The sequence below is a fragment of the Dendrobium catenatum genome, unplaced genomic scaffold (assembly GCF_001605985.2).
Source record: "Dendrobium catenatum unplaced genomic scaffold, ASM160598v2 fragScaff_scaffold_1022, whole genome shotgun sequence".
NCBI lineage: Eukaryota > Viridiplantae > Streptophyta > Magnoliopsida > Asparagales > Orchidaceae > Dendrobium > Dendrobium catenatum.
Window position 1 is genome coordinate 78,426 of NW_021319484.1, and position 10,979 is coordinate 89,404.

Below are 10,979 nucleotides of genomic sequence, written 5' to 3' on the forward strand. Positions count from 1 at the left end.
TGCAACCTCTGATTTTCCTAACTAACCTTGATGCTCCTTCTTCACAGCATATATACGATTGTATTGAGCTCTTGGATGTTATGGAATAGAAAACATAATTTCTCTCTTACCTTCTTCACATTTTCTCTGTTCATAATTTTCATTTTGCAGGTTATTTCATGGTATCAGAGCAAACCAGGCACTGATAACCTCACAGCATGGCTGAGAGTCAAATTTTGACCTCTGCGCCCTCCTCCGCTCAAGCAGTTCCAGAAACTGCACGTGCAACAGTCGCAGTGGATTTCATATTTCCAGCTCCCTTGAAGTTCATCATCTCTAACATAAAGCATATAGTCAATATTCAGCTCAGCAACGATAATCACGCAATCTGAAGACTTCAGGTTCTGAAAAATTTTTCGGTAAACGGCTTAAGGGGTTTCTCACTGGCTCCAATATATGTCCCCCGAAACACATTTCCAACTCCACTGGAGGTATTATTCTCAACCCCAGCTATCAACTATGGCAACTGACCGATCAAAACCTTAACGCGGCATTGTTCTCTACTATTTCTCCGAGCATCCTACCATATGTTCTGACCCTTCAAACATCTCACGAAATCTGGGACACACTGGACAAGCGTCTTCAGCCAACCAATCGATCACGAGTTATACAACTCAAAAACGAGTTGTACATAATCGATATGAAGGATCTCACCATTAATCAGTACCTGGCTAATGTGAAAACACTTGTAGATAATATCTCTTCAGCCGGGTCCTCTGTGGATCCTGAAGACATTATTTTACACATTCTAAATGGCTTGGCATCCTCGTATAATGGATTTAAGACTGCGATTTGCACCAGGCCTTCAGCCATTCCATTAGACGAGCTGTATTCTTTGCTCATAAGCGAAGAAATCAACCTGATGAATGATCGTTCTAAAGATGCCAGTCTTCCATCTGATTCCACAGCTCTCACTGCCTTTAAAGGAAACACTAACAAATATTCTCAACAGGACACAGTTAAATCACCTCGTGGTCGCTTCTCCACGAATAGAGCTTCAGCACCTAGATTCTACAACTCTGCTCGTCCGCCGACAAATCCAACTGCTCCACGCTTGATCTGTCAAATATGCAATAAACCTGGTCACTCTGTAGTGAGCTGCTGGCATCGAACGAATCTGCAATACTCCGCTCCAACACCTGCAGCACCACAGAGCTATTTCTCATAGCAACAGAACAATCCTACTACTAAATGGTATCTAGACTCCGGAGCCTCGTCGCATCTCACCTCCGATCCTCTCCAGCTACAAAACTCCCAACCTTATACCGCCAGTGACAGCATTTTGATCTCCAACGGTTCTTCTCTTCCCATACAGTCCACCGGGCAAGGTCTTCTTCCGATGCCAAATTCTCCACGTAAGCTCTTGTTACATAATCTCTTACATGTTCCCTCTCTAACTCACAATCTACTCTCCATTCATAAGCTTACCACCGACAATGACTGTTCCATTTGCTTTGATTCTCTTGGATTCACTATAAAGGACAATCGGACTACTCAACCAATCTTTAGAGGCCGGAGCAGAGATGGTCTCTACGTTCTCCCCTCCTCCTCCCAAATTGCTCTACACGCTTCGCAACAAACCACATCCATCTGGCACTCTCGGCTGGGACATCCACATCTTCAACTTCTTCAACAACTAGCTAGACAAAACAACACTATCTGTATCTCAAGCTCTTCTACTTTTATGTGTCAATCATGTAACGTGGCCAAAAGCCACAAATTATCCTTCAATTTTAATGAAAAGAAATCTACCTCTTTATTTACTCTTGTACACTCCGATGTATGGGGTCCTGCACCCACTTCTTCTTTAAGTGGCTTTAATTACTATGTTCTATTCATTGATGATCATTCCAGATTCACGTGGCTATATCCTATGCATAATAAAGCTGAAGTGTTCAGCAAATTTCAACACTTCATACAACTCATTAAAAACCAATTCAATGCAACAGTAAAAATCCTTCGATTTGATGGTGGTGGCGAATACCAATCCTCTAATTTTAAAACATTTCTAGCTCAACATGGCATTCAACACCAAATGAGTTGTCCTTACACTCCCGAATAAAATGGACTAGCCGAGAGAAAACATCGTCATCTCATTGAAACCACACGTACACTTCTTCATGCTGCTCATCTCCCATTAAAATTCTGGATGGAAGCCCTTCTAACCGCAAACTATCTTATAAATCGACTTCCATCTAAAGCTCTCCAATTCAAGAATCCTTATTACCTACTTCATCAACATCAACCCTCCTATACTCACCTCAAAATTTTTGGTTGTCTCTGCTATCCATGGCTTAGACCCCTCTCTCATAACAAGCTTCAACCGAGATCATCCCCTTGTCTCTTCCTTGGCTACTCCTCCTCTCATAAGGGATACAGGTGTTTAGATCTTCAAACCAACAAAATACACATCTCTAGACACGTTGTTTTCTACGAGGATACCTTTCCATACAACAATCCTCCATCCTTATCTTCTTCCATTCCAAACCATTCTAATACTTCACCACTCACTCTAATTCCCGTTTCCACCATTTCTGCACCTATCAAGTCAACACTACCTCAATCAAATACCCCACCTTACATCTCAATTTCCAGCCAACACAATAATACTTCTCCACCGTTAATTTCTACATCCAGTAATCCGTCTCTTTCCACCTCATCATCTCCTTCCAACTCCTCAGCTACCTCAAATCATCCAACTGTTGTTCAACCACCCTGTCATCCAATGCTTACCCGATCTAAAACTGGTAACCTCAAGCCAAAACAACAATTTGATCTACTTGCTATTCACCCGATCTCCTCTACTCCAACCTGTTTCACCCAAGCAATCAAATCCAACTCACGGAGAAAGGCTATGTCAGAAGAATTCACTGCTCTTCAAAAACAGGGTACTTGGTCCCTTGTCTTACCACCTCCTAACAGAACTGTGCTTGGCTGTCGTTGGACGTTTCGAACCAAACTCAAATCAGATGGTACAATAGATAGATACAAAGCTAGGCTTGTTGCTCAAGGCTTCAATCAAGAGTTTGGCGTAGACTATACTGAGACCTTTAGTCCAGTTGCCAAAATGCCCACCATCAGAATCATGCTTACTATAGCTCTACATCGACATTGGATAGTTTTCCAACTTGATGTATCCAATGCATTCTTACATTGATCATTACAAGAAGAGGTGTATATGAAACAACCACAAGGTTTCATCCATCCCAATCATCTGTCCCATGTATGTAAACTTCACAAGACTATTTACGGGCTTAAACAAGCACCGAGGCAGTGGTTTCACACGTTCACAGCTTTCCTCCAAAGCATCGGCTTCACCTTCAGCAAATCTAATCCCTCTCTATTATTCTACAAGAAAGAGGACACCAAAATCTACATTCTTCTATATGTAGATGATATTCTTATATCGGGCAATAAGCACAGCAAAATTATTGCCTTTATCAAGGAATTACAAGACCGTTTTCAGCTGAGAGAACTTGGTCCCGTTTCCTTTTTTCTGGGGATCCAGGTATCACGCACAGCCGCTGGCTATTTCCTCAGCCAATCTCAATATGCTCTAGACATTCTTCAGTCTGCAGGTTTAGCCGATTGTAAACCATCTCAGACTCCCATTGCTGTCAAAACCGTTGCCGATGCCAAGCAGTTTCTCGGATCAGATCCACGCTCTACAGGAAAATTGCTGGCTCATTGCAATATCTCACAATCACTAGACCAGACATTGCATATGCTACTAACATTGTTTGCCAGCATATGCATCAACCGTCCGAACTGCATTTCACCATTCTCAAACGACTGTTGCGCTATATTTAGGGGACTAGTCAGTTTGGTCTTCCCATAACTCCTGGTCACCTTCGGCTTACATCATTTTCTGATTCAGATTGGGCAGCTGATCACAACGACAGGAAATCCATTTTTGGATTTTGTACATTCCTCGGCAATTCGTTAGTTTCTTGGTGTGTAAAGAAGCAAGCCACTGTCGCTAAATCTTCCACCGAGGTAGAGTATTGGGCTCTAGCATCTGCCACATCCGATATAATATGGCTAAGGAGGTTACTCTCTGATTTTGATGTGGAGCCTCTACTACCCACCATTCTCTCATGTGACAACACTTCTGCGCTTGCTCTTGCCAACAATCCAGTATTTCATGCTCGGACAAAACACATCGAGATCGTCTACCATTTTATTAGAGAACGCATCCTCTCCAAAGAAATTGAAGTTCAGCACATCAACTCCTTAGATCAGTCGGCCGATATTCTTACCAAACCACTGTCTCTAACTCGTTTCAAAGCACTTAGAGACAAACTTACAATTCAACCACTTGAATCATAAGTTTGAGGGGGCCTGTTAGCACATATTAAAAATGAAAGTTCTCTTATATAAGCAAGCCGGCTTATCAACCAACTGCTCCACCTCTCGTGCTCAGGCGATCATCACTGTTAGTGGTGATACAGGAAAAGCTGCTATCTCAGCCTGCAACCTCTGATTTTCTTAACTAACCTTGATGCTCCTTCTTCACAGCATATATACGACTGTATTGAGCTTTTGGATGTTATGGAATAGAAAACAAAATTTCTCTCTTACCTTCTTCACATTTTCTCTGTTCCTAATTTTCATTTTGCAGGTTATTTCAACATCTAACCCAAGTTTTGGCTTATTAATTATTTGAAAAACATTCTTTATTTCACTTTTTGTTGGCATGGAAACTTTACATATATCTTTCATGTTTTCAGCTTAATGCTCACCGGCCAATAGTAATCATGGATAATTGCAAATTGATGGCATAACCCAAACTGAGAACAGCAGCATCAGTTTCAAGAAAACTATTATTCATTGGTATGTTTAATGGATGGTTAGAAAACTTCAAATCAATTGCCTTAGGCTTCGTTTGAGACGGCTTTTTTATTATTTTTTTAGTAAAAAATAAAAAACTTTGTACTAAAACTCTGTTTTAGAAAGCAGCAAAAAAATCGTCCCAAACGAAACCTTAGTGATTTAGGAACCGTCCCCTTCCTCATTAAAATTTTTATGTTTTTTTACGGTTCTCTTTTCTATTGGGTTAGACCATGATGATTTGATTCCTTCCTACGATCACATCACCATCTTCAAATTGAGCTAATCAATTGATTTGCATTTATTTCAAATGGTTATTTAATTAATTATCAAGTCAATTAATTAACTACTCAATATTATAATTCATCAATTAATTCAACCAAATAATTAAATGCTCTCTAATTTCAATTTTTTATTTCTTAAAGATCATTGTTTGTTTGTTTTTTTTTCTTTTTATTCACTTAAATCCAAAATTTTCGATGAAATTTTGGTAGCCTCCCAGCGTCCCCTCCCCACCGAGGGAGAAATCGGGATGGCACTTGCTGATATTTTCTTCCCGGTCGGACCTAAGGTCGACGGTTCTAGGCCTTGAATTTGAAACCATCCCGACCGGATTTAAATTCGACGGTGCGAGGTCTTGAAGGCGAAACCATCTCGACCGGACTTAAAGTCGACGGTGCAAGATCTTGAATTTGAAATCATCTCGACTGGACTTAAAGTCGATAGTGCGAGATCTTGATTTTAATTCTTGTTTGTTTAATTATCAAAATAGTAGGTAATTATTTCATGTCAATTGGGGCAAGACAAGCAATTGCAGGCAATGAGGATACATATCTCCACTCCAAGCCTGTTTGAACACAAAAATTCCTGTTATTATTGAATCCAAACATTCTTCTGGTATGTTGTAGTTGTAGGTAGTAGCAAATTCATGGACATGTAGACCCAGCCAATGATAAAAAATAAATCTAGTCGAAGTGAAATTAATTAATTTGTGGATGCAACAATGCAATGCACATATTTTCCATTTTTATTCTCATTATTTTGTTCGTTATTTTTATTAGTCAACACCTACCGCCTGCCCCTGCATGCCCTGCCCGGCTTGCCCGCTTGCCGCTGCCTGCCCTGCCTGCTACGGTCTGCCCACCTACCCGCATAGCTTGCCCGCGTGCATCGTGCCGGTCGCACCAACGCATTTGTGTCGCATAGCATCGCGTTCGCTGTTGAACGCCATTGCTCGCTGGCGGCTACCGAACGTTGTTGCCCGATGGCAGTTGCCAAACCTCGCTGCCTAGCGCCTGCTGTCGCTATCGAACGTCGTCTGACGTTGCCGAAGCGGGTTGGGTCGGGTTGACCCCATCCCGTAGTGGGTTGGGTTCGGGTCCGAAACGGGACGAGTTAGGGTTGACCCAAATAGTGTTGGGTCAATTCCGGGTTTGACCCGAACCCAACCCGTAACTCGAAATTAACACCCCTAGTTGGAAGGGCTTTGTAGTTGTATTTTATAAATATATAGCTCTAAGATGATATTTATAAAATAATATTTTCTATTATAAATTTTTTATAATTATGCATGTAAATATATAAAATTTAAATTATATATGTGTGTTTCATGCTTTTGATGTTTTTTTTCAAGTTACAAATGCATGAAGATATTTTTTTACTTCATAAGTCATATGATTAATCTAATTTTATTATGACTTGCATGTTATTTTGTGAAAATTTTTAAAATCAAGTTATAATCTTATATATAGTAATATGTTATGATTTCTATCCCTTAACAAATATTATTCATTCAATGAATAATAAGTGTAGTATATTTGCATTTCAAATATTTTTCAACTTCTCTTTGAGATATTGGAGTTAACTAAAAATTGTAAGGTATTTTATCATTTTTGTTTTAAATTATTTAATTTTGATGGTAATTTATTATATGATGATATTTTTTAAATGCTACATTTAATTTTTTTTTCTTATTGAGAAGATTTGTGTATTTTTGACTTGAAAGTAACTTTTGTTTAAAAATTCATGTTATTAACTTATTAGCAAAAAAGTAACTCAATTTTGTCAATAATACAACCATTAATTAAAAACTAATGTATTACTTATTATATTCATGTTTAATTTACATAATTAATGCTTGATTATTTCTCCTAATTATAATTTATTATCATTATCAAATAAAATAATTTATGATACAAAAAATCTTAATTAGAAGCAAAGAGTTATGGAATTATAAGTATTATTAGTGCATGGTTAATATCAATTTATTAATTTATGATGATGTAAATTTTTTTCATATATATGCACATAGGTTTAAAACTATTTTGGTGAGGAGGAGAAATAAATTAATATGATAATTTATGTAATTAATATACTAGCAATAATATTTAAATATCATGCTTCTCAACGCATTCCAAACTGATGAAAATCCTGTAGTTTAAAGTTCGTAGAGATGTTAATGTCATCAATGAAAGTTAACAAATATTTAAACCAGTTTTTTATTTTAAAAATCTAATACCTCAACTTTCCCAACCGAGTCATCGAAAGACCGCAGATTTTTGTGACCAAATCATCTAAGGCGGCTCTCTCTAATCTTATTCCATTGGAGTTACGTACTCCAACCTTTTCACGTATATGCTCATTTCGTATCATATCTCTAAGGGTAAAGCCACTCATCCACATGAGGATCTTCATCTCTGCAACACTTAACTTAATATCATGCTTCTCTTTTAATGGCCAACATTCAACAACATAAATCATTGTAGGTTTCACCACCATCTTATAGAATTTTTCCTTAAGTTTTAGGGGGAATTTTCTATCACACAAAAAGCCCGATACATTCATCCACTTCACCCATCCAACTTGAATTTTGTTGATGATAACCTCATCTATTTCACCATCACTCTGAACAATAGATCCAAGATATCTAAAATGAATATGACATCTAATTCTTAGTGGCTCGGCTCAAAGAGGTATTACCGTTAGAGGATTAGTCAATTTACAATAGTGTTGTGCTTGGCCATGTTTCCTACTTTCTCCATCTATTTGCTTATATATCTCTCCTACTACTTCACATCTCCAGTTAACAATAGAAACACATGGATCTGCATATTTTTGGCTTCAGATTTTATGCTTCATTCTTTTAATTATTCTTTTCCTCAACGAAATCTTGCAAGTATCATCACTTATAGTTCAAGAGGATTGCAGTTGCTCTCTTATCTTTTCAAATCTCACATCACATATGACCCAGTGGAGCACTATCCTCTTGGGAGAATAAACTCTCTTTCACTTCTGTCAATTGGCTAGGTGTGACTTGAGTAATCAAAGTGGTAATAACCCAGGGTCACAGCACTTAGAACTTCATTGGCATGATTTGCTGGCTCAATATCTCCCTCTTTGGGAAAACCTCTCCTTCCTCCAACAAGCTTCACATCTCCCAAAAACTCAAATCTCCGGATCCATTCCACATGAGCTTGGCTCTCTTTCCTTAATCTACGGTTTCTTTTCTAAAGCCACAATTCACTTGCAGGTGAGAATTCTCACTCTTTCCGATGCTCTCTTTTGGAATTTATTAGTTTAAAGTCCAATATGATGATGGTGAGATCCCCTCAAATCTTAGCCTCTGCACTTATGCTTAAAAGTCATTGATTTCAAATTCAAATAATCTTACTGGCATATACCTGCAAAGTTTGGAGCTTTAAAAGATTTAAGAAGTGGCTGATGCTTATAGCAACAAGTTGTAGCCATAGAGGAGGGAGATGGAATTTTCTCACTGCTTTGACAAACTGCTAGTAAAATATAGCAATTATCTTGGGCTGGGGAACGAATAGCTTGACAAGGCCTGCTACCTATCTCAGTTCACCAAATCTTTCAGTTGCAGCTTGCATATTTAGATATGTGGGAAAACCAAAATTTATGGAGGCAATTTCCTTTTGTGAAATTGAGAAGTTGGTCAATTTGCAAGTACTTTCCTATGGAATCAATCATTTCAGTAGTGTTATTCCTCCATTTCTATTGGAAACTTCTCAGGTTTAAAAATATATTGACTGTGAGAAATAATCAATTTTCTGGACCAATTCCACCTTCATTTTGCAACCTCACATCTCTTTTTGAGCTATATATAGGTACCAACAACCTTGAAGTGTGGTATTTTACATGCCTTGGCAACCTCACCTCTCTCACTGTATTAGATTTGAGTGTCAAAATTAATCTTACAGAGAAGATTCCCTCTTTCTTTAGGACATCTATTTGAGAACTTGAACTAATTTTCTCTCATATTTTAATAACTTGTATGGAAAACATACCACCATCTTTAGGAATTTACAATTCTTAGTTGTGCTAGAACTAGGGTATAATAAGCTTGCGTGGATTTATCCCAAATCTCTTTGGAACCCACCTCGTCCATAGACTTGGGCATAGAAAATATACCATTTTAATTGGTATTTTACCAATGAATAAAACTCTTTCCTTATCTAAAACATTCTTCGCCTTTCAGATAAAACCTTCATGGGCCCATTACAACCTTCTTGTTCAACTCTTTGGAAATAGATTACTTCAACTTTCTAGAAAATTTATTTGATTGGACCTCATACATACTAATATATGGATAATTTAAAAAAATCTTATCCCTTTGTATTATTCGCTTGGAAATTTCTTGCAAGCAAGAGACATCCAAAGAATGGTCCTTCATTACGGCATTGACCAATTGTACTAATTTGAAGAATACTAGAGCTATTTTCTAATGAATTAAGAAGGAATCTACCTCAATCAATAGTAAAATCTATCTACAACATTTTTCATCTTTTAGATTAAACAGGAACAAAAATATCTTGGAAACATACCTATAGAGATAGGAATCTCATTGGCCTTACATTGTTTAAACCTAAGGACAAAATAATCTCTCGGCACCATTCCTGATGGGATTTGAAAGTTAAACTCATTACAAGGATGTAGATTTACATGGTAATAGACTTTCAGGTGAAATTCTCAATACAACATTGGCAACATTTCAAATGTTAAATGATCTGTTTTTAGTCACATGATTTGAGTGTGGCATATTCCTTCTAATCTTGGAAGTTGTAAGCAACTAATGCAATGTATCCTTCAATACAATATAGTTTATGGCCCCATTACCAAAAGAACATCCTTAGCATCACTTCTCTATCCCTTGTGGTATATCTTGTCAAACAAACTTTGTTGGACTGGAATTGCTCTCTATCGGAGTTGGCCTCTTAGTTTAAATCTTGAATATCTTGCTTTGTCGCAGTAACAAATATCAGGCCAAATTCTGAGCAATCTTTGCTCAATGTGTGCAACGTCAAATACTTTAACATGGACAATAACTTGTTTCAATGGGAAACATTCCATCATCTGTTGAAGCATTAAAAAAGCCTCGAGTTATTTAATCTTTCACATAATCAATTTATCTGGAAAAATATACCCAAATTCTCTCGAATCCCTTCAAAATTTTAGACCTCTCTTACAATCAATCTTGAAGGAGAGTTCCAAAAAATGGCTGTTTTTTTGAATAGCAGTTTGCATTTTCAGTGGTATGAAATGACAAACTTTGTGGAGGTTATTGTTTGAATTAAAGCTACCACCATGCCTCGAGAATAAATCAAAGTCTTCGAGGAAGAATCACACTTATAACTATGCTAATAGCAGACGTCATACTAATAACTGGTGTATCTTCTATTATTTGTCCTTTCAATATGGAGGGAGGGAAAGTCAATAAAAGCTTCCTTCGATAGAGAGACTTGAGAAGAATGATCAGGAATTCATGTTACAAGTTTCTTTATGCTGAGGCTCGAAGAAGCGACTAATGGGATTCTCATCACTACAATTAATTGGAAGAGGAAAGTTTTGGTTTCTGTCTACATTTGGAAATTTGGAATCACAATTTGGCAAAAAGCATCGCCATTAAAGGTTCCTCAATCTCCAACAAAGAGGAGCCTCTAAAAGCTTTGTATTGGAATGCAAGGCATTGAGGAAATGTTCGACATTAGAAAAATCTTGTAAGGATATTAACTTCAATGCTCGAGTATTAACCATGAAGGCAATGATTATCAAAGCCTTGGGTTTTTGAGTAACATGTAAAAAAAAAAAAAAAA

At 37.5% G+C, this 10,979-nt stretch overlaps 1 protein-coding gene across 1 annotated transcript; it reads left to right on the forward strand.

Moving 5' to 3' along the window:
- The first annotated feature begins 3,217 nt into the window (after positions 1-3,217).
- Positions 3,218-6,161, forward strand: LOC110114056 (uncharacterized mitochondrial protein AtMg00810-like). Its single transcript, XM_020846807.1, has 3 exons — positions 3,218-3,833; positions 3,917-4,176; positions 5,931-6,161. Exons 1-3 carry the CDS (start codon positions 3,218-3,220, stop codon positions 6,159-6,161), a joined length of 1,107 nt encoding a protein of 368 aa, XP_020702466.1.
- Positions 6,162-10,979: the final 4,818 nt, after the last annotated feature.

Coding starts and splice junctions, on each gene's coding strand:
- LOC110114056 (XM_020846807.1), top strand. CDS start 3,218: ATGAAACAACCACAAGGTTTCATCCATCCCAATCATCTGTCCCATGTA. Junction 3,834..3,916: donor TTCACCATTCTCAAACGACT/GTTGCGCTATAT, acceptor TTTCTGATTCAG/ATTGGGCAGCTGATCACAAC. Junction 4,177..5,930: donor TTGCTCTTGCCAACAATCCA/GTATTTCATGCT, acceptor TATTTTTATTAG/TCAACACCTACCGCCTGCCC.